General features: G+C 42.3%; 1 protein-coding gene across 5 annotated transcripts in view; it reads left to right on the top strand.

Moving 5' to 3' along the window:
- Nucleotides 1-27,169, top strand: part of KIAA0040 (KIAA0040 ortholog) — a 41,315-nt gene extending 14,146 nt beyond the window's left edge. For 3 of the 5 annotated variants that reach the window (XM_043964229.1, XM_043964227.1, XM_043964228.1), the window contains exon 4: nt 21,418-27,169. In XM_043964229.1, coding sequence (XP_043820164.1) covers nt 21,579-21,872 — 294 coding nt within the window. In that variant the 5' untranslated portion in view covers nt 21,418-21,578 and the 3' untranslated portion in view covers nt 21,873-27,169. Of the gene's footprint in view, nt 1-3,518; nt 3,754-4,803; nt 4,927-21,417 lie in introns of all 5 variants that reach the window. The other 2 variants (XM_043964230.1, XM_043964231.1) reach the window with 2 other exon arrangements.
- The last annotated feature ends 464 nt before the right edge of the window (nt 27,170-27,633 follow it).

Here is a 27,633-nt window from a genome sequence, read left to right as displayed (position 1 = left end):
GGTCTTCTCTATGGAAGAATCTTCTACCTTATAGAGAAAGGGGCATTTCTTTAATGACATTTTCTAGCAATGATGGTTGACTAGTGAGACACCAGGTACCACACACATGGATGCTGTCCTCAGTCTGAGGGTTGCTTGGTGATGGAGAATCACCAGCTGAAATGATATCACTTCAGGATAACTAAGCATAGTTCTTCTCACAGCCAATCAGGTTTTTACATTGTGGTGACATATGTCTTGTAAGGTGGATAATCTCCTTCAAGTTTTCATCCAGGGAGACAGTCACCCCATTTACTCTGGATGGGTAGAATCTCAGAGTTGGAATGCTCTTCTGAGGCTATCAATTCCAATCAGTACCTGAAAGATTCCCTCATACATCATTAACATCTTCCACAATTGGTTATCCAGTCTCTGCTTAAAGACGACCAATGATGTGGACCCAATTCTTCTTGTGGAAGCCCACTCCACCTCTGACTACCTCTAATTGTTGGGAAGTTTTTTATTCTTTATATCAAGCTGAAATATAACTCCATACAATTCTCACCCATCCATTGCTCCTAGTCTTCCCATTGGACCAACCAAAACAAGACTAATCCTTAGTCTAAATGGCTGCCATTTAAAAAAAAAAAACTTGAATACAACTATCATGTCTCCCCTCCCCATCTCAGAACCTTCTCTTCTTCAACTTTTTTATCTTCAATTCCTTCCTCCAGCTCTCATAAGGCATGTTCTTTTCTTTGGTCCACTCATCATCTTGGTCACTTTCTTCCATACACACATTAGCTCATCTTTGCTAAAATGTGTTGCCCAGAACTGAACAAGGGGTGGTCTGACCAGGACAGAATGGAGCAGGAATAGCACCTCTCTCTTTTTTGACAACATGCCTCTCAGTGAAGCCAAGGATAACACTGGCTTCTACAGCTGCCAGGTCACAATATTGACTCAAGATGAGATTATTTTTAAGCCAGAATCTCCCTCACTCTATGCTCTATTGTTTGCCAATGGTACCCCCAGGCTATCCCACCACCATAATTCATGCAGGAGAAAGTGTGGTACTTTATTCTATACTATAATAAGCTATTCATCAAAACACCTGGGATGGGGGCAGCTAGTTGGCGCAGTGGATACGACACCAGCCTTGGATTCAGGAGAACCTGAGTTCAAACCCAGCCTCAGACACTTACTGGCTGTGTGACCCTGGGCAAGTCACTTAACCCCCATTGGCCTGAAAAAAAAAAAACACCTTGGGAGTTTCTGTCAGAGGCTGTAGACTCCCATTTTATGTACCTTCCTTAGGGAAGAAGGAGGAGGTCTCAATGGCATGTATTAGGTATACAATGTGTAGCTGAACCGCAGGAAAATGAATTTCCATGACTAGCATTTCTTCTATTGAGTCTATATACTGAGCAGCCAGTCCCGTAGCCCTGGACTGATTGATACAACTAAGAACATTCCCGGATCCCATTCTCCCAAGGGAGAACAAAGCTCTGGAGAGTCACAGATATGCATAAAGAAGGATAAGAAACCAAGATTCGATCCCCACTTTCACTGTGGCCATGAAGGTTCACCAAGTCAAAAACAGCTTCCTGCACAGTATAGCAGAAACTATGCTGGTTTTGAAATTGGAGACACCTAGTTTTGAATCTCAGCTCTGCCACTTCCTAACTATGACATTTAGGTAGCACACTGGATGGACCACCATACCTCTGGTCAGAAAGCCCTGAGTTCAAATCCAACCTTAGATACTTACTACATATGTGACCCTGAGCAAGTCACTTAACTTCTATCTTGCCTCAACTGTAAAATGGCAATAATAATAATAAAAGAACCCAGCTGCCAGGGTTGCTGAGAAGGTCAAATGAGATAATATTTCTAAAGCACTTAGCACAATGTCTAGCTTAATAAATGCATATTTCCTTCCTTCTTAGCCTCATTTTCCTTACCTATAAATTGAAGGGATTGGACTAGATGACCATTAAGTTCTATCCTCTCATACCCAGCCATGGGTCAGTTTTCAAACTGCCATCAGGTCATATGCTACTGGAGGAATTGTTAAATCTCCTATAAGTCAAGGACTTTGGTTGGGGTTCCTCACACGTTCTCTCCCTCCTCTCTGCACACACGTCTCCCCCACTTTCCATACTCTGCCCCTCTATTATCGACAGGATCATAATGGCACATTCACAAGTGAGAAGTCATTTTGGGAGATGGTACAATGGATGGAATAGCAGTCTAGGAAAAACGGGAGAGCTGATTTCTAGGACTGACCCTGCCAGTAATTAGCTGAATGACTGGGAATGAGGTACTTCAACTTCTCTGGCTTTCCATGTTCTCATCTGAAAAATCACAATTGAAACAGGTCATAAGATGTTTTGCCTGGGAGGAACCATGGAGGTCACCTGATCCAGCGTCTTCGTTTTATAAATTAGTAAACTGAGGCTCAGAGGGCTTGCACAATTTGCCCAAGGTTAGTTAGAAGCAGTCACGAATACAGTCCTGATAGATACTGATCTGATTGACCTGATCTCCCTTATGTAATTGTCTTTGTCCTTCATCAAATGAGGTCGTCATATGTGTGAAAGTTCTATAAAATAGAGCATTTGATATTAAGAATAGACATACTTAGGGGCAGCTAGGTGGCACAGTGGATAGAGCACCGGCCCTGGAGTCAGGAGGACCTTAGTTCAAATCCGGCCTCAGACACTTAACACTTACTAACTGTGTGACCCTGGGCAAGTCACTTAACCCCAATTGCCTCATTTAAAAAAAAAAAAAACCAAGAATAGACACACACACACACACACACACACACACACACACACACACTCTCCTCAAGAAAAAGTTTGTGTGGGATTCAAGTTGAGCATTGGGCAAAATGCAAAGCAGCAAATGGTGAATGTCATGAGAGGCATAAACATAGTACTTTGAGATCATAGGAATAAAGATCAAGAAACCATCTAGTCCAACCCCATCATTTTACAGATGAGGAAACTGAGGTCCAAAAGTTAAGTGATCTTCCCAAGGCCGTGAGAGCAATAAGCAATAATGGTGGGATTAGAACTCAAATGCTCCTCTTTCCACAGGTCTATGATTAGGAAGGGATCAGTCAGTCAATTAATAGGCATTTTTTAAGCATCAAGAATACAAAGAAAGACAAAAGACAGAAGAGCTCATAGTCTAAAGGGGATACAACATGAAAATGACTGTGTACAAACAAGTAATATATAGAATAAATTAGAAATAATAAACAGGGGGAAAGTACTAGCATTGAGCTGGATCAGGAAAGGCTTCCTGTGGAAGGTGGGATTTTGCTGGCTTCTAAGGAAGCCAGGAGATGGAGATGAGGAAGAAGAGTATTCTAGGAATGGGGATTACCAATAAAAATCCAGAGTTCCCAAATGGAAGGAGCATCTTGTGTGAAGAGCAAGTGTCACTGGATCATGAAGTAGGTGGGGATGGGAGGCAGGTTACAATTGGCTTTGAACACCAAACAGAAGATTTTATATTTTATTCTAGAGGTGATAGACAACCCCTGGAGTTTAGTTGGGGTCTGTGAAGTTGACGTGTTCAGACCAGCACTTTATGAAGATTCATTTGCAGCTGATTGGAAGATGGCCTGGGATGAGGAGACTTGAGAGGAGACCAACCAGCAGACTCTTGCAATAGTCCAGATGTGAAGTGATGAGAGCCTGCCTATATGGTGGTAGCAATATCAGAGTAGAGAAGGGAGAATATATAAGAGATGTCACAAAGGTAAGAACCCACAGGTCTTGGCCACAGATTGGATCTAGAAGGAGATGATGAGAAAGAACAAAGAGTAAAGGATGACTCCTATGTTGGGAGTCTTAATGACTGAAAGGATAATGGTACCCTTGACAATAAAAGGAAAGTTAGGGAGAGATGAGGGTGTGAAGGGAAAGCCAATGAGTTTGGTTTTGAACATGCTGAGTTTAAGATGTCTATGGCACATCCATTTCAAGATGTCCAATAGGTAGTTGGAGATGCAAACTGGAAGTGGGCAGAGATGCTAGAATTGAATAAGTAGATTTGAGAATCATCAGCATAAAGATGATAATTGAATGCATGGAATCAAGTTTCTCTGGGAGCATCTGGAAAGGTTCTATGATCTAAGCTGAGCCCGAAAGTAGGGACAGGATTTCTACTGTGCCCACCAGATGCTTAGGCAGGCTCTCTGTTCCCTGAAGCTTTCCGTGCACATTTTTACTCCAGTAATTCTGATTTCAGCTAAGGAAATTTTTCCTAAGTACTTTCCCTAAGGAAAAGAACATCTATCTGCTCAGGTACATACAAAATTTACATAAAACACGGATCCTTGTCCTCAAAGGGGCTCACAGTCCAGAAGGAAAATATGCCATCTGGTAGCATTTATTAAGCAGTTACTCTGTGCTAGGCAGTGCCGAGCACTGGAAATACAAAGAAAAACCCAAAACTGTCCCTGCCTTCAAGGAACGAATACTTTAATGCAGAAGCCAAAGTTCTTATTCTAATGGCCATACATCTATTCCTACATCTCCCCCACCCCATTCCCAGTATTAATATTAAACTGAAGGTTCTATTTGCTGGTAGCTCAACAATGTCCCCCTTACATAAGAAGGACAGCCAGTTATTGGAACTCCTTTTTATTTTTGTAATTCAGAAAATCACCTAAGGCAGATACCCACATGCTGTCTGCCCACTTCTAGGTCACTGAGGGGATAATGCAAATCCTATATTCCACTCACTCTCCCCAGCCTATGGCCTGGCCCCACTGCCTCCTAACAATGGGAGGAATGTGCTTTTCAGAACTTGCTCAGCAGGACAGACGTGCTTGGCCAACCCTTGGAAAGCCAACTGGACTGGGGTCACTGGGGCACAGACAGGATCCAGATGATTGAACCTCTCACCGGGCTGTCTTGCTTCACTAAGGTATGAGGAACGGCCCCTAGTCCTTTGCAGATGGAGGACACAGAGAAAAGGGAGGGAATCCCTCAAATGAGGGAAAATTCCACAGGCATCCAGGCTATTCTGACAGCCAGCAGGGATAGGCTTCAGCTATATTATTGTTAAGTAGGTGGAGTTTGCCCTTCAAAGCTGTTTCCCCTCCCCACTCTGAGGATTTTGCTTCTTTAGTTTGGTGCTCTGGTCCCATTTTTATTCCCATCCAATTTCCTCCTTTGATAGTGCTTTGTAAACCAGGAAAAATCCCTCCCTCCAGTTTTTTCCCTCCCTCTGCATTATAATTTACCTCTCCTAGCCCATATCTGAATCCCTCAGGCCCTAATTCTCTCCTCAAACTAGCTGGATTGCTAATGGGTGATAAAGCTGCCCCTCCTAGACAGCCCATCCCAGAACTGTGAAGAAGAGGCAGCAAAATGGGTCTCCATGCTCAACTGACTTCTCAGGTTTTGGTTTTGGTTTTTTTTTAAGGTTTGTGCTATTTTTTAAATTTATAGATTTATCAGTCACTGACATTTCAGCAGATAAAGAAGGATAAAGGATCTTATGAAAGTGTAAACTTTTGTAATGTGGGGTTCTTGTTTTTCCTACTGGGATAGCTTTATTTATTGGTTTTTTAATGTCTCGTCTCCCAATTGAACAAATAAAAACCCCTGAAAAATAAAGCCCTTGATATATACATGCATAGTAGTGCAAAACAAATTCCCACATTGGTCATGTCCAAAAATGTATCTCTCTTTCTGCATTTTAAGTTCATCACCTTATTAAAGTATATAGTGAGCATTAAATTTAACAAGGTAGTAACAAAATTGCCTTATTTTGTGTTCCCTCCTGAGCTTCTTTTTTGTTCTTTTTGATGAATTTTTAATGCCTTATTGATGGTCTTTTATTTCTTTTTTGGTTGCATCTTTATCACTACCCACTAACTTTTCCCGCCCCCAATGAAAGTCTTGCATTTTAACAAGTAAGTCTACCAACTTCCGAGTTCTTCACTTTGTATTCTACTCCTACTGATATCTCCTCTCCCACCTCACAGAATCACAAAACCATTCTTTAAGTCAACATCAACTAAGTGCCTTCTATGTATGGAGTACTTAGCATTGTGGGAGGTACAGAGAAAAATAAGACACCTTTCCTATCTTCATGGAACTCACAGAATCACAAAATTTCAAAATTGGTAGCTTTGGACTTTGGAGGTCATCTAACCCAAACCATACCACATCACCAAAAACTGGTCATCCAGCCTCTGTTTTAGCAGCTCCATTAACAGAGTACTCATTACTTTCTTGGACAGCCCATTCTATCATTGAACTTGGCTAAGATATTCTTCCTTAAGTTGACTTAAAATCAACCTCCATGTAACTTCTACCCATTAGTCCCATTTTTGCCCTTGAGAGTGAGCAGAATAAATCCAATTCCTTGGATGCCAAAGATACCTCATTTTTTTTTTTTGGTCATTCTTTCTGCACGTATTTATATTCCTAAGGCTTAGTATGGTGTCTGACACATAGTATTTGCTTAATAGATGCTTGCTGACTTAACTTGAATTTGGTTTTCTACCAAAACTTGATCTCTAATGCAGCTTCAAGGCTCAAAAAAAGTCTTACCCTTTCACAGGCAAAAGTCAATACCAACTATGGGGTGGGTAATGAGGGAATGTTTAATAAAAGTTACATCACTGAGTTGGCTTTTGAAAAGAAAGGGCAATAATCAGAAGTGAAGAGAAAGGATGATGTCCTAGACTTAGGGAACAACTTGAAGAAAAGCAGAGGAGAAATGAAGACCCAAACTAGGGTGGTAGTAGAGGGATAGAGGTGAATGGTCTTTCAGAGGTTGAATTGAATGACCTTGATAACTAATTGTATATAATATATGAGAAAATAGATCTCATGAAGGTCTTGAGTTTAGGTGATTGAATAGTGTTGCCACTGACAAATAATGAAATCATAAAGAGGATCAAATTTAGAGGAAAAAAATAACAAACACAACTTTCATCCTAAAATCTCAAATCTAAAGCTTTAAGACACCTGAGGGGCCATCTTGTTCAATCTCCTCATTGAACAGATAAGGGAACTGAGGACCAGGGAGAGTAAATGAGTTATAGGTGACAAACTTCAGAAGCAGGATTTGAGCCCAGGTGGTCTAAATCCAGAGCCACTACTCTTTCTTCTTTACCACACTACTACATCAGTGTTGGATTTGAGATGATGCAATTACCAGAAGATGTCCTACAGGCAGTGGATATGAAGCTCAGTAGAATGGTTTGGGGCTGGAGATAGAGATTTGGGAATTATCTGTATAGAGGCAATAGCTGATGAATGAGATTGCCAAGAAAGTATAGAACAGGAACAGGAAGATGGACAAGGACAGAATCTTAGAGAACACATTAAGATTTAGAAAGAAGAGTAGGAGATAGTAAAGAAGACAGATGAGAGGGATGGATAAACAGATGTCCAAGAGAATGTGGTATCTCTGAAGGTAAAGGAGGAATGAGGATTCAGAATAATGGAGTGGGCAACAGTTTCAAAGACCAAGGAGGATAAAGACTGAAAACAGGCCTTTGGATTCAGCTATGAGGAGGGTCCTAGGTTCCATCTGACGAATGAGATAGCAAGTGACTGAGGAGAATGGAGAAGCCTGGGACATCACGTATAGACTACTTTTTTTTTTTTGCGGGGCAATGAGAGTTAAGTGACTTGCCCAGGGTCACACAGCTAGTAAGTGTCTAGTGTCTGAAGCTGTATTTGAACTCATATCCTCCTGAATCCAGGGCCAGTACTTTATCCGCTGTACCACCTAGCTGCCCCAAGACTACTTTTTCAAGAAGTTTGTGTGATCATTCTGAAAAGTTCTGATGAGAAGAACTTGATATAGTGGGAAAATGGGGTACGATTTGGGGTTGGGGTTCTTAGGAATTCCTCTTTAAAGAATTACACCCTCTTGCACACAAAACTTAGAACAAGGTGATAGTTTATTTAGGAGCAAGGGAAGGGAAGGGTGGGGGGAGGGAAACCATGAAAGAAATCCTTAGACTTTTCATGGGGAGATTTGGCATAAAGCACATGGCTCAGAGGTACCAAATCTCCTCGAACAGGAGACCGGAAGGTACTTTTATAGATGACTGATGGGGGTGGACCAACTGCCCGTGAAAAGTTCCTTTAGTGAGAGAGGACCATCCCCCACTGGTGGTAGCTGGGGGAATTGGGTGAGCAGTGGAGGACCATCCCCCACTGGTAGTGACTAAAGGAATTGGGTGAGGGGTGGCTATGGATCCCTCCTCAGAACACAAAGGCCGAAGCCACACCCAAACTTATCTCCCCAGGATAAGGGAGACCGGAATGAAGGGTAGGAATCCCAAACTAGCTCAGTCCGATTTGGTTCCTCTAGGCCTTATCTGTCCTCTGGTTTAGTTTCTCAAGGAGAAGATTCCTCGGTGTGCCCCAGAGAAATTCTGGGGTGCTCTGCGCCCCATGACAAACTGACGAGGTCTCAGTCTTTTTCATATGATGCCAGCCCTAAATAAAATAGTAGAATTTAATGGGAGTCTTCAATACCTGGTCCCAAAAGTGACTAATGACTGTTCGATGGAAATATTAGGTGTCAAATGGAGCTTTTAAGCTGTTTCCACTGACACCACCCAAACTTATTTGACCTAGGGCTAAGGTCAATTCAGATGCCCTGAGAGCAGCTTCAGAACAAACATGTTATCTGTTGGACACCACACGATGCCAGGTTCTGGTAGGTTCTGGTTTTCTGGAATTAGTCACAAGAACCAGAGCCTCAAGTGAACTATGTAGAAATGCCATTTGGTTCACAGAAGTCTGCTAAAACTCAAGCCAGTTCTGTGTGCTTTGCCTACCAATTTTTTTTAACTGTAAGAACCTATCCTCATGCAATATTAAGAATACAAATGTAAACACACACACAGTAGGAAAGTGGAATCTCATCTTCTAGCAACATTAACTCTCCCATTCGGCCCTTCTGTGTTATGATGAAGCAGGCAGGGAAATGCCAGACTCATTTCAGATATTCTAAGCTGAACATTCCAAAGGCTTGGGTTAGCATGTGGGGGGAGACCTGTGCTTTTCATTCCCCAACAGTCTTGCCATTAAATTGTAAACCTTAATGTTACATTGAGGTAGCTTTGGGAATTTAATTGCCCTGAGCTTAAGTTAACACTAAAAGAGGGGGGGGAAATTGTAAGGAGAGGGAAAAAACACCCTTATCTATATTGCTTTGGAGTTGCATAATTGTATTCTTGTGCCAGTCCATTAGTTTTAAAGTAGCCTAGACTATCAAAAACCAAAGGGAATAACAAGAAAGAAATCATTCGGTTACTCTGGAGAATTCTGCAAAGCTCTAGGTTCCTTTGTCTAGAGCTAAAGAGAACAATGCCACTTAAAATTTGGCAAAAGAAAAGGGGAAGTTATCACCTGTATGGAAAACCTGAATCCTGTCTAACTCCTTTATTTTAATAGGTCTTCTTGCTTCCCTGACACCCCACCCCACCCCTACAGCCCCCCAAAATCATGGACTCTTTTCCTTGTAAAGGATGTAACATTTGAAATTTTAAGCATCATCTAGTAAAGCTAGCCAAGAGCAGAAAGTCTCACAATTATTTTTAGAGCTGAAAAAGCACATTTTTCCCCCTGTCTCCTCTAACTCACAAAAGACTTAAGAGAATTAGCTCAACCTTTCCAAAAATAAAACTTCACCTTGGTAATGTAGCCACACCTAAAAATATTTGGCCCCTAAAATGGTTTGAGAGTTAAAAAAAAAAAAAGAGAGAGAGCAAGTTTTATGACCAAGAGTTTGAGTTGTGATCTTGGCTACAGCATTTATTAGCACTAATACCAGGAAATGTTCTTTATATAAATACATATGTATATATGTATACGCTCACAGATATAGATTCAAAGTTCAGGAAAAAAAGGCATGTTTTTATAGTTGAATGAAGCCACAGGGAACCAGTGTGGGAGTGTGGAAACCCAGAGTTCCTGAGCTCTGACAAGCCAGGGAGTCAGGTGGCCATGATTCATCATGGACTAGCTTCTGTGTACATATGTGTCTATGTCCTATGCCTTAGGTGTTTAAAATCCAACTCTAATTCAGTATGATTGAGTGTTCCGTGGCATTTTTACCTCTACTAATTCCTCCTGCAAACATCCTTCATTCTTATAGTTAAGCTGACCAACAAAGGATCAGAGGAAATCCATCAAGGCAGAGATGATAGCTAGAAAGCAATTATTTCCTTCCCTCTTCAAATCATATTTATGGAGCACCCACATGGTACGTGGCAGTATTGGAGACACTTTATAGTACATAGAGAAGAGCAATATAGACCGTGCCTCTAATTAAGCTTATAACCTACCGCTTCAAATGATGTTGCCACCCAAAGCCTCATTTCCCTGACAGAAATAAGTCATTTTCCTTCATTTTCCTCTCTTTCCCATTGAAAAGTGACCAGGCAGACCTCAAGTTCTCATTTTTGTAATTGTGACCACCTGAAGTAATTCAACCAGAGGAAGGTGAGCCAAAGGGAAAGGAAAATAAATATTTTAGGCAAAATGAAAAGAGATTCTTGGGAGGTCTAGGAAAGACTGATGCATTGGAAAGAGTACTGCTCTAAAGTTAGAATACCTGGGTTCAAATCCTACTTCTGAAACTTATTACCTATGTAATCATCGGCAGGTTTCTTTGTGCCTCAGTTTTCCTCATCTGTAAAATGAGTATTGGGACTAAGGGGTCTCTGAGGTCCCTTCCACATCCATATCTGTGTTCCTATGACCAAGAATGTGAAACATTTTATCTACCAGTCAGACACAATGGAGAGTGTCATTAGATTGGTCTTTTTCTCTTTCTTTTTTCATCTTTGTTATAAGGGATGGCTCTCTAGGTCAGGGAAGAGAGGAGAAGAATTATATTTGGAAATGAAGGTTATATAAAAGCAAAAATCACAAAATTTTGAAACAACAACAAAGCAAAGGGAGCAATGTTGAACTCTCCATAAGGATAGATCTTCAAGGCTAACTCCCCACTTTCAGCCAGGTGAGTGAAGGAGAAGCAGCGAGAAGATGAAGTTACATAATTTTTCTAAAGTATGAGGAAGGACACTGTATCTTCAGAGAACCCAAACACTGGGCCATTTCACCCTTTGAGCCAATCAGTTCTGTGAACATTCAGACAAAAGCTTTGTGTAGAACAAAACAATACTTGGTTCACTGAATTTCCTTACTTTTAATGAATTGTTTTGGGACAGTGTATAAATAACCAATATGTTTCCAGTTAATCCTAACAGATATCATGAAGTTTACCACACATGGTCAACGCAGAGGGAACTGTCTGACTTACTAATAGGATTGAAAAATTGTTTTTAGTTCTGTTTTGGTCCCTTTAGAATCTCAGTGTAGTCAAGGGGAGAAAGTCTTGCCCAAACTTATAGAGGTTTGTTGAAAAGGAATGATTGCATTATTAGAGACCTTTTGAAGAAAGTGGGGCAGAAAGAGAAAGGATGAATGGATAGAAGGGAAGGAGGGAGGGAGAGAGAGGGAAAACCCCCAGATCTTGTTCAGAACAACTGCTATCTAACCACCACCACTACAACCCCCATCTTGTCTTTGTGAAGCTGCTTTTTTTTTTATACCTGAGTGTAAGGGTACCCATTTATCCCTAACAAATTTGCTCTTACTGGATTCAGCTCAGAGTTCTAGTCTGTCAAGATCTTTTTTTTTTTTTTCCGGGGCGGGGGGGGGGGGGGGGTGGCAATGAGAGTTAAGTGACTTGCCCAGGGTTACACTGCTAGTAAGTGTCAACTGTCTGAGGCTGGGTTTGAACTCAAATCCTCCTGAATCCAGGGCTGGTGCTTTTATCCACTGTGCCACCTAGCTGCCCCCATCAAGATCTTTTGAGGTGCCAACTCTATTATTGTGTTCATTGGCTATCCCTCCCAGGAGTATGTCATTGGCAGAGTATGAGAAATACCTAGGTAAAAGAAGTGAGCAGAGTATGTTATGGTACATGGTTTATGGGGTATCTCATGCTGCAGAACCTTTATCCAAAGGAACTGACAAAAAAGGAAATAGCACAGGGACAGAAATCCCCACTGTACTCCACTGGAGACCTCCAGACACAGAGACAGTGGATGGTTACCAACTACTCCTTGGTTCTACAATTCTAACCATTCACCCTTTGTTCACTGGAGGCAACACGATGTGGTGCCAAAGGGTTGAAACTTGGCCTGCTACTCACATATTTCCCACTATGCTCCAGACTGCATCCTGAACCAAGATTAAGTACGTATAATTGGGAAATATTGAACAAAATTTATAAAAATGCAATAAAACATAGATAATGTTTGATATGTGTTTTACAGGTGGCCCATTTTTCTATTCTAGAAAAGCGATGACCCCCTTTTCTATTTGAGTAGTGTAGAACAGGGCTTCTTAAATTTTTTTCCACTCATGACCCCTTTTCACCTGAGAAATTTTTATGCAACCCCACTATATAAAAATAGGTACACATAACCTTTTACTGTTGCCAAATTTTTCTCGACCCCCATGTTGTGACTCAACCCCACGTGGGGTCTCCACCCACAGTTTAAGAAACTAGGGTATATGGGGCAGCTAGATGGCACAGTGGATAGAGTACCGGCCCTGGAGTCAGGAGGACCTGAGTTCAAATCCGGCCTCAGACACTTAACACTTACTAGCTGTGTGACCCTGGGCAAGTCACTTAACCCCAATTGCCTCACTTAAAAAAAAAAAAAACTAGGGTGTGGAGAATGGAGTGCTGAACACTGAGTGAGGATTAACTTTGCTTCAAATCCCCCCTTTAAACTTAGAGTAATCACTAAAGCTCTTTTGAACCCCAATTTCCTCATCAGTAAAATGGAGTTTGAAATGCTTTCTTCATATTTATCCCCAGCATACAGCGAATGATTCATAAATACTTGTTGAATGACTGACGAGTTCTGGGCACATTTTTTAAAAAGACATTGAGAATCTGGAACGTGTCCATAGAGAGGCAACTGTCATGGTGAAGGGTCAAGAAGTCATGTGGTATGGGAATCAGTTGGTAGAACTGAGGATGCATAGCCTGAAGGAGAAAACACTTGTGCAGGAAGAAGACTATCTATCTTCAAGTATTTAAAGTGCTGTCATGTGGAAGAAGGATTAGGTTCATCAAGGTTGGACCCAGAGAACCGAACTAGAAGCAATGAGAGAAGGAACTGGTGCATTTTATGCCTTTTTATTCCAGTACATAGCAGAGTACAAGACATACAATGATTAGTTGATGGTCAAAAAACAATTTTAGAATAAACATAAGGGGCAGCTAGGTGGCGCAGTGGATAGAGCACTAGCCCTGGATTCAGGAGGACCTGAATTCAAATCTGGCCTCAGACACTTAACACTTATTAGCTGTGTGACCCTGGGCAAGTCACTTAACCCCAATTGCCTCACCAAAAAAAAAAAGAATAAACATAAAGAAAAAAACCCTAATTTGAGTTATCCTAAAATGGAATGAACTAACTACCTCAAGTGGGGAATGAGTGTATCCCCTACCCCCTTCACTGGACTTTTACAGCCTTGGCTATGTTATCATGGGGATGCTAATTCAGGTATGTATTGGCCTTGGGAGGTTCCTTTACAACCCTGAGATTCTGTACTCTATAGAAACACAATTGGCTTTGTGAACCAGGTCACAGAGATGGGCTTCAGGACCTCGATTGTCTGTCCTTCCCAGAATTTCTATGTAAGTGTCAAGTGACTGAGGCCAGATTTGAACTCAGGTCCTCCTGAATCCAGGGCCAGTGCTCTATCCACTGCACCACCTAGCTGCCCCAGAATTTCTATGTTTTATAAGGATTTTACAGTAAGGACCAGAGATCTGAAATAATAAATGAATAGATCAACTTGTAGAAATGCAATCGAGTATTTCGTTGTAGCTGAGCCATGTTTAAATTGCAGTGAAATCCTCCACAAGCCGAATATTTGCTGGCGGTTTAACACTATGTACAGGACAGTTACTTACACATCCCTTAGAGGGCATCTGGGCATATCGTGTTAGCAAGAGGAAACCCATCAAGAAATATGTACCTAGTGCGGTACCATTAATAACCACTGCCGGAGGTTCTATCCTGTGCCCTCCTTTCCAGAAACACTTGGCTTTCAAAGGATGGGATATTTTAGTAACCAGAGGAGTTTTTCTAACAATGTGTTATAGTTCAGTAGATGAGCTGAGGTTCGAGCAGTCAGGGTGGAGAGGGCTGGCATTGAACACTAACCTCGTTCTCCAGTGAATCTGTGATTTCAGTGATGTGAGTATTCCCTCCAATGATGCACATAGCAACATAACCATGTCTACCCCTGCTATGCAACTCTTGTCCATGACTATGCCCTTCCCTCCTTCCTTCTGCCTCCTGAATTCCCTGGCTTCCTTCAGGTCTCACCTTCTGTAAGAAACCTTTTCCAGTCTTCCTTAATCTTAGTGTCTTCCCTCTGAGATTACTCCCAATTTATCCCAGCACATGGTAATCATTTCATTAATGCTATTTTGTTTTGTGGTGGGTTTTTTTTGTTGTTGTTGGTTTGTTGGGTTTTTTTGGTGAGGCAATTGGGGTTAAGTGATTTGTCCAGGGTCACACAGCCAGTAAGTGTCAAGTGTCTGAGGCCAGATTTGAACTCAGATGTGCTTTTTCCACTGTGCCACCTGGCTACCCCACCCCCCACTATTTATTCTTTATATAATTCTTAGGGATTGCTGAAAATATTCTATCCTTTCTGCTCCCTCCTCTCTTCTAGAAAGGACAGAGCAGATTTTTACCCAAGCTTCTCACTTAGGCCTCTCCTGTTTCGATCCTAACCCCTTTCCTTTCTCACATCTGAGACTGGAGATTTCTTTAGCTACACCCAATTACAAAAGCTAGTTCACTTTTGGCTTAAAAGCAATGTAATGGCTTTCAGGTCCTCCACTTTTTTCTGCAGTTTTATGAGGTTATATCAGATAAGAAGTTATTAGTCCAATCAATAGCTCAGAACTCCCAATAGAAAATTCCTAGCGTTCATTTAGAGGTTGAGCTTTGTGTTCTAATTGAAAGTCGGAGGTATTTCTACTTAACTCCTGGAGTCTTTATGTTTGAGTAAAATTCAGGGTACAGGAAATATTTCGGTTAAAGAAGTAAGCAGTGTGTATATGCAGGTGTTTATTATTAGATAGATGTGGGAAGAGGAAGTTGGAAAGAATAGACCTGTTGAGGAACTTCCTTCGGTCCTTGAAGAGGCAAGTATGAACAATAGCTTTTGTAAAAGTCTCCTGTTCTGAGATGCTTGTGCATCAGGTGTCACAGTGGATAGAGTGGCAGGCACTTGCCGAGTTCAAATCAGACCCGACACTTACTAGCTGCGTGACTGTGGACAAGTCATAACCCTGTTTGCCTCAGCTCCTCATCTGTAAAATAAGCTGGAAAAGGAAATGGCAAACCACTATGGTATCTCTGCCAAGAAAACCCCAAATGGGGTCACAAAGAGTCGGACACAACTGAAAATGACTGAACAACAACTGAGATGCTTGCAGGTTCCTGTGGCTCGATACTTTCTGGTCCTTTTCTGCCAAAGCTCAGCCCTTCTTTTACTTTCTCCATCTGATTTTTGTTCCTGTGCATCTAATTCTATTCGGTTTGGTTCATTAAGTACAGGTGCATCTCATGATGCTGAGGTCCCCACTGTGCAAACCACTCAACTTATGAAATCCTCATTCCTACCTCTCAGACTATCCCTCAAAGTCAGTGTGTGTGTTTGAGAGAGAGAGAGACTTTAAGAACCCCTAGGTGTGACTCAAGCCTTCCCTCCCTCCCCTCAAAGATGGAGATAGTTCCAAATCACTCTCAGGGCTAAATGAGAATGTAGATCCGAACTACAAATCACAGTGTTCCCAAACCGCTCTTACATTTGTAATGTCTTGCAGCTTACTCACGCCTACCTCATGCCTGCTCTTTGCACTTTGAGTAGCTTCCATTCTTCGGCGCTGTAGCATTTCGTGACTACATCTATACAAAGCTCTCACATTTAGAATGCCAGCCACTCAGTTAATGTTTACAGATGGTTTAAAAACTGCACTTCTGGGCACCCACTGCCCCCTTTGCCACCACTCTGTCACCGTCCCTGCCAAAGTGGACCAAGAACCATTTTATATATTCTTTGGATCATGGGTTGCCATGGCAGAAGAATTCACCAATAGGGGAGCCTCCTGGTAATGGGCATCACACAAACACACACACAAGTGAGGAAAAGATTGATTTGTGTGTGAATACAGACCTACGGGGTCAAGAAAAGGGTGGGCCAAAAGTCACGAAGGGGTTTCAATATTTAATACTTAATAACTCCTTTATTATTGTTTTGTGTTTGCTGTTTGGTTGTGAATTTTTGCATGGTTAATCTCCAAGGTCTTCTTTTTTAAAAAAATTTTAAATATAAAAATATTTTAAAATAAATAACAAATAATTTTCAAAAAGTTATTAAAACATCAGACCCCTTCGTAACTTTTGGCCCACCCTGTATATACTGAACCCCAAGATCGGACAATGACTCCAAGAAAGACCAGGGCTGCTGAGAGAATGTGTTCTTTGGAAGACACTATGATAGCATGCTAAAAGAGAAGAGGTCTTATACTCAGAAGACCTGAGTATTTGAATCTAGATTCCATTGCATACTAGCTCTGTGACCTGGGGTAAATCAAAGGGCGGATGGGGAGAGGGCGGATGGGGAGAGGACTGGCTGGGAGGGAAGGCAACTTTTAGCTGCCAGGCTTAACGACATTTCATTTCACTGAGCAACTGCATCTCCTCCCTCCCTTCCCTTGCTCAGACCATAACGTTCCCAGCTGCCCCAAAAAGATTCCAAACATCTTCTACAAGAAACCTTCCCCAAGCCAAAATTCTCAGTTGGTCTTGCTGGATGCCAGAATCGAGTTACTGCCATAAGGTGGTAGACTGGTCTTAAAGGACCAGGTCCCCTGTGAGTCACATTCATCTTAAATAGGTAGGTGACCTGTGGTTGGGGGTTTGTTTTTGTTTTAATTTAAGGAGGGGATGAAGAGGAGAGCAGGAATAGGCGGAGAAAGAGGTAGCACAGCAATAAGAGATAACGAGGGAATGCAAAAGGCAAAAATTTATCACCACAGTCCTCCCCTATCTCCCGGAAAGCAGTCTTTAGCTAATACCTACTGCTGTCATCCAGCCAAAATAAATTCACTTCTCTCTAACCCAGAATAGCTGCCCACCTTCTGTTGCGGTCACAGGCATAGATCCACAATAGCCTGCAATCTTGGATAAGTCACCAAATAGGGTTCCCTGCCCCCTCCCCCATTCTCCCTCCTCAGGGTACATTTTTGGGAGGCCCTCATGCTAAATCTTTGTTGGGAAAATCCCAGAATTTTCACAGGTGCCACTAGGGAGGTATTCAGCCGCTTTCTTGAAATGATGGTGCAGCAGCTCATAAGTGGTGATGAATTTCTAAAGATTAGTAAAAGTCTTAAGAGACCTAGAAGAATAGTTAGCCTTAACAAAAATATAGGCCACCTTTCTTGTAAATGCTAATGAATGCTCTCTTTGCAGTCAAATAAGTAACTTCACTGGTCCCAAAATGAATTATTGACTCAGTATGATCTCAAAAAGAAATGAGTTTATACAAAGGCCATATTGAATATAGAAAGAGGGAAGGGGCTTGTGTTTGGGGACCAAGAATGGGAGGTATCAGGAACGGGGATATGCAAATAATCTGAGAGCTCAGATGCAATCATCTGTTTAAGTTGATTAAGAAGCTGAAGTGCATCCTTGCCTTTAAATTTGGTTTACTTTTGAAGTTAGCATTTTATTACGTGGACCTTTGCTTTTGTCTATGGAGGGAATTCTTAGGACACTCCTTCCAACAACTGCTTTGCAGCTTCTAGTCTTGGAGAGCTTTCTGGGGCCATTTAGAGGTTAAATGACTTACCCAGGGGCCATGTAGCCAGTCTGTGTCAGAGGCAGGAATTGAACTTGGCCTTTCTGATGCTATCTACTTCATAACCATTTGTCCTGACATGGGACCTTTGCCCTTCAAGATGATGATTGCTTTTGTTTGAAAGCACTTTTAGAAGTATGATCAAATTGCTTTCATATCTGCCTGCTTCGAAATCCTTTTGGAGGAATTTCGGGAGCCCCAGGATATCTAGGGAAAGTGTCAGCTTGGGGCAAAGGTGTCAAGCATTCATAGACCAGGCCTAAGCAAAGGAGTCGAAATAATAGTTTAGGTTTAGAAGCAGGAGAGAAGGAAAAAAAGGATGGAAAGAAAAATCAGAAGACATACACCAGATTTCTATTCAGGAGACCTGCGAAGAAAGACTTTTAGCTGCCAAGATTAATGACCTGGGGCAGCTAGGTGGCGCAGTGGATAGAGCACCGGCCCTGGAGTCAGGAGGAGCTGAGTTCAAATCTGACCTCAGACACTTAACACTTACTAGCTGTGTGACCCTGGGCAAGTCACTTAACCCCAATTGCCTGGCTAAAAAAAAACAAAAACAAAAACAAAACAAGATTAATGACCTTTTCACTCAGCCACGGCATCTCCTCCTCCTCCTTCATCAACCTGGAATCTTCAGTCCTTGTTACTGGCTGCCAGACTCCAGAGTCATAGGGCTGAAGACTGGTCGAAAGGGATGGGTCTGAGTGTAAATTCTACCTTTACCATCCATGTGGCACCATCTGTGTACCTCAGAGCTTAATCTCTTTCATGAGCTAAATAGTCTCAATGTTTCTTCCAACTCTAGACCTTATGAAGCTATTTATTTTATAAGGTAGTTGGAAATTTAAGATCCCTGTATACAATAGGGCTTTAATAGATGCTTATTGCTAAGTAATTGATTAATTGAATGAATGAATGAATGAGTGAGAAAGAAGAAGGAATAAGATCTGAGTCTGGGATTTCATGGATATAGGGAACTCCAGAGAAAGAGAGACAGAGACAGAAAGACAGGGACAGAGAGACAGAGAGTTCCTCTCCCAATACAGGTCCGCCTCTTCTCTGCAGCCTACAGGCTTAAAGAGTTTCCTAGGACTATGAGAGGTTAAATGATTTGCCCAAGGTCACACAGCCAGAATCCATCAGAGATAGGACTTGAACTCAGGCTATCTCTCTATCCATTTTGCCACACTGCCTCTGAAGAAGCACCAAGGTGCTGCTCTAAAGAAAATAGTTGCTAAGTTTCCTTTGAAAGAAGACCAAAAATATTGTCCAAGTCCCCTTTAAAGTCAACACGACTGGTTGAAGGCAAAGGGAGGCTGTGTAATGAGTTTGTGTATTTGCTCTGTTCTCCAGGCCGGAGAAGTGTTCACACGGAGTCTCCTGAGCTTGGCATGTGAATTTTCACAACCTTTTTTCTTTTTCTGTTGAATGATGAATTTGATTTTAAGTCAGAGTAGTCATGTAGTTTTTATAAACTTAGGCTTGAATAGGGCTTGGGTTGCTGTTTATTTTATGTGTCTCTGGGCCTTTTTGAGGCATCTATTGCTATAATACTTAGAATCTGGTAGAGTGATGGGAAATAAATCTCTTCCTGGCCTCTTTTCCATGACACTTGTGTGAATTTCGAAGTGATTATGGGGAATAGTCAGAAATGGTGAAATTCTATAAATCTTGTGCTCCTATCCAAAAATGAATTAAATATAATCACACAGGGTAGAAAGTAAGGTAGGGGCCAATCCACCCCCCTTATCATAGAATCATATCGTCATTCAGAGCTGGGAGAGCCAGCCACTTCCTGTGGGGTCTCAGACAAAGCAGCCTGAACCAAGAAACTCACCAGGTTTCAGTACTCACCATGAATCCTTGAGCCACTGGCTTAATCACACTGTGTCTAATTCTAGATCATAAAAGAATTGTGATCTGAAGAGCAGACCCTACCCCCATGAAACCTAAGGTTATTCATATCTACACACACATACACACATGCATTTACTTATTATGTGTTTGTTCATCTATTTATTTATATGACAGACAATCTGGCATGGTGGATAAGAGGCTCAGTCAGGGTTGTTGGGAGGGTCAAGTGAGAAGCTCTTTATAACCCTATGAATGGGGAAAGGAACTATTTTGGAGGAGGAAACTCCCCCCCTGCAGGTCAGTGCCTTATCTACAATTTATAATCTTGGAGAGTTTCCTGGAATAGCAGACTTGCCCAGGGTCGCACATAGCTAATGTGTGTCAGAGACGGGTTTTGAACATGGATCTTCCTGCCTCTAGGCAAGAGGCTTATGGGAAGTAGCCAGTAATGGTGGGGTTCTATCAGTCTTGTACCACTAGCTAAAAATGAGTTAATATAATAATAAGGAATAGAAAGCAAAGCAAGGGCCAGTCTACCCCTTAGAAAAAAGCTCAATCAGAACAAGATTTATTTTAACAAGAACGAACTTAAAAAAAAACACAACACACAGACAGGATCAGTAGGATCAAGGGAAAGGAAATAAAATGGGGAAAGGGAAATTATAATACCTGAAAAAATACCACCGCCCAGGAATCAGCTGAAAATACACAGCAGAACACTTGTCGCTTTCCAGCTTCCACCTAGAATGCCCAATTCTCCTCCCCCAAACCTAGAAACTCCCCCACACAGCCCCAGCCAATGGGATGGCCGCTCTGACAGTCACATGACTGCCCTCACTAGGCTTCCAATCATTATAATTTTGCCAGGCCCATGTAGGCATAGTTGAGTGGTGATGACATGAGGTGCCAGAGCCCTGGCAACGGCACAGCCAGTGGGTGGAGCACCGAGCGGTTTTCAGAGCCCCAGGCCAGTGCATGCTGAGGCATAAAAACCTCAAATAACAATAAATTCTTTACAATGGGATACTGTTGGGGAATGGCTACCAGAGAGAGGAAGACTGCACCACAAAAGAAATTGTAGATCAGAGGGACAGCTAGATGGCGCAGCGGATAGAGCACCGGCCCTGGATTCAGGAGGGGACTTGAGTTCAAATCTGGCCTCAGACACTTGACACTTACTAGCTGTGTGACCCTGGGCAAGTCACTTAACCCCAATTGCCTCACCAAAAAGAAAAAGAAATTGTAGATCATAGCATAGGTCTCTACCCATGCTGTCTTCCACATAACCATATAAAGTGCCAGCATGCCCCAGACACCATGCTAAGTGTTCAGGGTTACAAAGACAAAAATGAATTGCCCTCCAGGAGTGTACATTCTACTTGTTATTACAGTAGTGACTTTTCTGTTGCGGCACAGCCTGCCTCTCTCTGGTAGCCATTACCCAACAATATCCCCCTGAGCTTATTTCTAATGCCACCCTCCCTTTCCGGACCTAAATGTCCAATGGTATACAAGAGGTCTAGCCTACCCAGGGTTAAAGATCTCACTGATAGGACTGTAAGCTGCTACCACCATGCTCCTCAACTGTCATCCTCTGTCTCCTCAGGTGCTATCTGCTGGGATTCCTGGATCTTTCTCATCTCCCAGAAAGACCAGAGATAGAGGAAAGGGACTACATATTGAAAAGAGAGAGAGAGAAAGTGGAGCTGACCTCCTGAGAAGGTAGTGAGCGGGAAGATTTCATCTGCCCTGATCTAGTCAACTCCCATGGAGAACATCAGCTCTTTCTTCAGCAACATCTGGAGCCTCATCTACAGCAAGCACGAGCAGGGTCTCTTCAACACTATATGCCTGGGGATACTCCTGGGGCTGCCCTTATTGGTTCTTTTTGCCCTTCTCTTCGTCTGTTGCCACTGCTGCTGGAGTAGGGCAGGCAAGACTAGTGGGCATTCCGAAAGGAACAAGAAGAAGAAAAAGAAGAAGAAGGGTGAAGAGGATCTATGGATCTCTGCCCAACCCAAGCTTATTCAGCTGGAGAAGAGGCCATCACTGCCTGTCTAGCAGGAGGAAGGAAGCAAAGGCATCCTGCTCCCGGGACTTGGGATCTTAGATCCAGCTGCCATTATTCAAAGAAGAAGAAATCTCTGACGTGGCTACCTTACGTCCCCACAGTGACTTCTAAATGAAGAAACTCAAAAGCAGGCAAACAAAACAGCCTGTGACCCATCGTGGCAAGCAGGCCTATATGCACACATGCGAGGGGTGTTTTAGACAATCTGGCTTAGCCACTATGGATGCTCAATGAGCAACATTTAATGATACCTATTGCAATAGGTACATGCACAGGCTCATACCTACATTGAAAAAAAAAAAAAAAAGACAACTAGCCATCCTTGGGTATGTACAAGCATATCCAAGGATACAAATGCACTGATATGCACAAGCTTTGGTAAGGCTTGTGAATGTACCAAAAAAAAAAAAAAAACCCAAGGGAAAAAAGGCAGCATGCATGCATGCGCGTGCGTGCACGCGCGCGCACACACACACACACACACACACACACACAACCAGGTACATAGGCAAGTGAGCAATTACACACTTATATTCACCAGTTCACATCTCTATAGTCTCTTGTAAAGACATGCCCAGCTCTGTGCATGGGTACAAACATTTTTAAAATGTCAGGAATGCTTTGCTGATGACTATCTCCATTACTCAAACTTCTAGATATAGGTCAGGTTGTAACCAGCATAGGGTGAATCAATTGTGGGGTGGGGAGGATTTTTAGGTCTCTCCATCCCTGTAGGATCAGTTAACCTTTCACCTAGAAGTGCCCATGACACTTCTCATTGGACTGTCCAAGGCATCTTAGGGTCCCAAGATATTACACATTTAAATATTGATTCACATTCACATGCCATGTCCCAGTATTCTTGACCCTCACACTAGGTTAACAGCTAAAATTGTTAACATGCTGTTAGATCAGATTGCATTTCTGCTCTCCTCACCTGAGCTACAAGTGTTATACTTCCAAACCCTATTTAATGTTTAGTTCTCGCCCTTGGGGCCACGTAACTGAGAGTCTTCCTCCTAGCAACAGCTAAGAGAGCTGCCTAAAAAAGCCAAGTGGTTGTTAATGGCCAGGAAGCTGTGGAAAACTAATGGTTAGGTTGAGTGTCATGTGTGGTCTTGGTTGTTCAGGTGGAACAATGGAAAATAGACACAGACATTGGGACTATGTTATACAAGATGAAAAGAGCTAAGTAGCCAACACTGGAATTTGCATGTTGAATCCAATGGCCATAGGGTTGGTGGGAGCCAGCTAGATGGGCACATTTACATTTGGAAGTAGGAAGCAAAGACATAAAAGAATGGAAATGATGGTACTGAAAGAAATCAATGAAAGTCAGTGGACAGATGAGCCTCAGATCCATTTTCTAAAGGTCCACACTGGCAGGGGGACAGTAATTCTGCTACAATGCTGCAAAAACTCAGAATGAAGCCCAGCAGGCTTTTCTTCCTGTTTATCGCAACAAGGCCAGCCTGAGGTCTTGCTGATAGCCGATACTTGGTAAATTGCCAATTATGACAGTGCTGAGGATCATTGCAAGGGTGAAATTTTAACATCCAACCAAATCAAAACAAAGCCCCTACCCACCTAAGTGAGTACACCAATTTCTCTCATGGAAGAAGAGTCGTATATTGAATTTGGATAGTAAGGTACGAGAAAGAAATGAGTGAATGGTGAAGATATTTGCAAAAATGATTATCTATAAGCATATGTCCATAGTAAGCATATATTCAAGATATATGAACATGTATATGTATATCTTGATATATACATATGCCTTGATATACATCTATAGATACATTGATATTGTTATAGGTATAGATATATGTCAAGATATATTCCCAGCCCATCCAAGGCCAAAGAACTTTGTGAGATAGGCTATTGTCCTTATGGAAAATGTGAAGAACAGGCAATCCTAGTTAATAAAGGAGTGTGAATTCTAAGTCAGTTTTTTTTTAATAGAAATCCATTTCCCCATGGAATCAATGTTATAAATGGTAATTCAGTGCTTAGAGCACTTAAAGGCATATTTAACCCTCCATGTCATAATAATATAGAGGCAGCTGGCCACAGGGGGGGATAGTTTTCCTAAGTTTGTAGTCAGGAATATGTAGTTTCAAATCCTGCTTTTGATGCTGGTTGGTTGACTCTGAATAAGTCATTAAACTTCTGGGTTCTTCAAGTGACTGACTCCCTAGGGCTTACCTACTCAGTCATAAAAAAATTGGTGAGTGGGAGCTTCAGAGAATGTGTTACAGAATTTGGAAGTTTCTACAGTGCTTTAAGATTTACAAAGCACCATGCTTAACCACCACCACGGACGATCTAGTGGTATCCCTTTTGTAGATGAGGAAACTGATGCTCCCAAGAATGCATAAGTAACTGCCCAAGGTCCTACAGCTAGTTAGCTTAGAATCCAGTTTCAAACTCAAGTCTGCAACTGATTCCAAGTCTGTGATAACACACTCACCGCTTCCAATGAGGTTGGGCTCTAGTTCAGCCATAGTTCTCTACATTACAACCTACTCACCATTCAGTTATTTCTATGAGAAAAATCTATTCCAAACTCCAACCAGGAAAACCAAAAACAGCCATGGCAGAGAGCATGGGAACTCCACCCCACCACTGTCCCACCCAGACTGTGTTTTCTGATGCATGAAAAGGAGCATAGAATGGGTCTGAAGAGTTCTACAGGAGAGGAGGGAGAATTGAAGGAAGTTTTTCTACTCTCTGGAATAGAGCTGTGTAGTTTCCCACCCCAGACTGGGGAGAGTGAGGAAGGCAGAGAAGTCAGTCCAGTGAGAGTGGGTGATAGGAAACAAAAGAAAGAAATCGACTGTCTGCCTTTGGGAGAAGCCAACAAAGCTAGGGGGACAGTCATCGGCCAGTGAAAGCTATTTGTGAGTCTGTAAGTCATATGTTCATAGGTCTATCACTGTATCATTCATTTACTCTCTGCAAAGTAGCCCAAACTTGGAAAGCATCCTAATATTTTTCTGCTACCCTGAGCCCCCCACTCCTTAAAGAATTGCCCCTAACCTAGAGACTTGTTTGGCATAGTTACCTGCCATATTAAAGATATTTGACAAGTAGTTGAACTGATAAAGGCAACATCTGAGATGCCCTGCCCTCTCCCCCCATCTAGCTCCACCCACAAGATTGGATGACCAGAAGGGGAAGCATAGAACATAATCACGAGTGACAGGCATAACAGGGGTGGGGTAGGAGAGGGGGAGACATCACCCCGGACATCGGACCTCACAAGTAGCCCAGTCGCCATGGTAACTGATTGTTCTGTCTAGTTGAAGGCAGCAGCCAGCCAGAGCTGCTGTTGCAGGAACAGATCTCCCTGTCTGCTCAGTAGGTTTGTTGAATCACCTTTGCTCTTGCTCTTCATCCAAGCAATAAGCAAAAGGTCTCCTCTCCTCATAGGTGTCTATAGTCCAGGACACATGGGCAGAAATTTTCCAGAAGAAACTAATTCCCCTTGGGGTTGTCAACCGTGACACCGGAGGCTGAATTTTCCTGCCCACTTTGCCACTCCCTGTTAATTTTTCATTCTTTTTTCCATCTCTCACCTTTATACTTCTTCCATCACCACTTTTCAGGGTCTAATTCTTCCTCTCTTTCTCCAGACTCTTCTTCCCAACCTGCCACTGGTACCCGCTATGTAAATGCTTACTCTCTCACTGCCCTTGTGTGGCTACCATCCTGACCTCTCCTAGGAGGATGAAGCTAAAATAAGGCAGTAAGGTGCATGGGGCCTGGACTGACAGCTGGTAGAGCCTCTTCCCCGACTTGAGGGATGCTGTACCTAAATCAGCATAGCCCTGGGGAAGCTGGGGCAGGGGCTTTCCCTTCTGGTTTAGGGCCAAGTCCAAGACAGACAATTCAGCGAAATTCAGCAGGACAGGGTCAAAGGTCACCTCTCCCCAGTGCTCAATAGGTTCATTTTGTTGGCTTATTTTTATCTTTTGAAAAGAAGTGTAAATGGACTAATATACCTACATGTCAGTATTTTATTTTCTGTACAGTTCAAACAGACAATATTTAAATTAAAAAAAATGAAGTTTTTCTATCTCATTGCCAATCTCTCTGCAACTTTTTCAGCATTAAGATTATCCTTCGTAGCTTGTTGGACAGAAACCATTCTTGGTGATTGGGGTGAGAAAAGGGTCCTTACCCCAATCCATTCATAAGCATTGTTCTAGATCCTTAGAGAATTTTCCCTTAGTCAAATAATGGGAAGAAAAATTTCAGAAGGAAGAAGAGTGACACCATCACCCACTGGTGAAAGCGACGTGTCTAGGCACAAAAATGGCATTTTCAGAAGGACTGACTTCAGACAGAATACACTCATGGTCCCTTGCCGCATTCAGAGTGCCTTTTCTGCAGTGAGGTCAATTGATTCCCTCTTGATGGGGAGAGGGGCCAGAGATAGAACATTGAGACAGCTCTGGGGTAGGGGAGATGAGGGAAGAAATTCAATCAAGGGCTATTTTTTTTTTATTGATTTGATCCTGGCAAGGATTTACATTTGGCAGAGAGATAATGATGGCCTCTGATTTTTGTTCTAATGAAGATATGTAAAAATGATTTTTGTTTGGCTTTGTCTTACACACAATCAGAGAGAGAAAGAGACAGAGACAGAGAGACACAGAAAGAGGCACTCCTTCAAGAGAGTGTGGCATTGACCTTACCCTCTGCTCTTAACCTCCCTGGGGCAGACAGCTGCTGCCTTCACCTAGGGGAGCTAGGTACTACACTGATTTAGACGTCCAAACCTATAGTCGGGAAGAGCTGAATTCACATACAGCCTCAGATATTTATTAGCTATGTGCCTATGGGCAAGTCATTTAAACTCTGTTTGCCTCAGTTTCCTTATCTGTAAAACAGGGATAATAATGGTATCTTCCTCCTATTTTGTACTTATCTCCCAGGGTTGTATAAAATGAAGTAATTTTTATAAAGTACTTTGAAAACATTAAAGTAGTATATAAGGGCAGTTGATGTTGTTGATGGTGGTAGTGGTGGTGGTGGTGGCGGCAGTGGCAGCGCCTCCTCATTTCTCACCTGGCTGCTCTACTTTTGGACTTCTCTTACTTCTCCATAATGCCTCCAGAAAGTTTATTATTGGGATAACCTCATCCCAAAAGAGCTCATCATTATATTTTTTCCTCTTCCCCCACCCCACCCTTTTCAGCTTTCTTTTGTGTTTTGTCTTTACTCGTTAAATTATAAGCTCCTTGAGGGCAGAAACTTTCTTTTTTTCATATTTGTATCCCCAGTGCTTAGCACAGTGACTCACACATAGTAGGTGCTTAATAAATGTTTATTGGTTATTGCTTACTATCACCTTGTCTCATCGGGTTCATTCTATACCGCTCTCCGCACCCCACCCCCCGCCCCATTTCTCTCCTTTTGGATATTCCGAACCTTTTCTGGACACTTTTAGGCCTACATCAAAAATTATTGGGGGCAGCTATGTGGCGCAGTGGATAAAGCACCGGCCCTGGATTCAGGAGTACCTGAGTTCAAATCTGACCTCAGACACTAACACTTACTAGCTGTGTGACCCTGGGCAAATCACTTAACCCCAATTGCCTCACCAAAAAAAAAAAAGAAAATTATCAAGAGACTAGCAGATGTTTATTCAAGACAATAGTCAGCCACTTGGAAAGACCAGACCTGATCCACCCCAATCAAGATCCTCAGGCTCTTGTAAGTCTCCATGCAATCAGATTCCTTAGG

Source organism: Dromiciops gliroides, chromosome 4 (assembly GCF_019393635.1).
Source record: "Dromiciops gliroides isolate mDroGli1 chromosome 4, mDroGli1.pri, whole genome shotgun sequence".
NCBI lineage: Eukaryota > Metazoa > Chordata > Mammalia > Microbiotheria > Microbiotheriidae > Dromiciops > Dromiciops gliroides.
The sequence above is the reverse complement of the archived record's forward strand: the minus strand, read 5'-3'. Positions and strand labels throughout refer to the sequence as shown.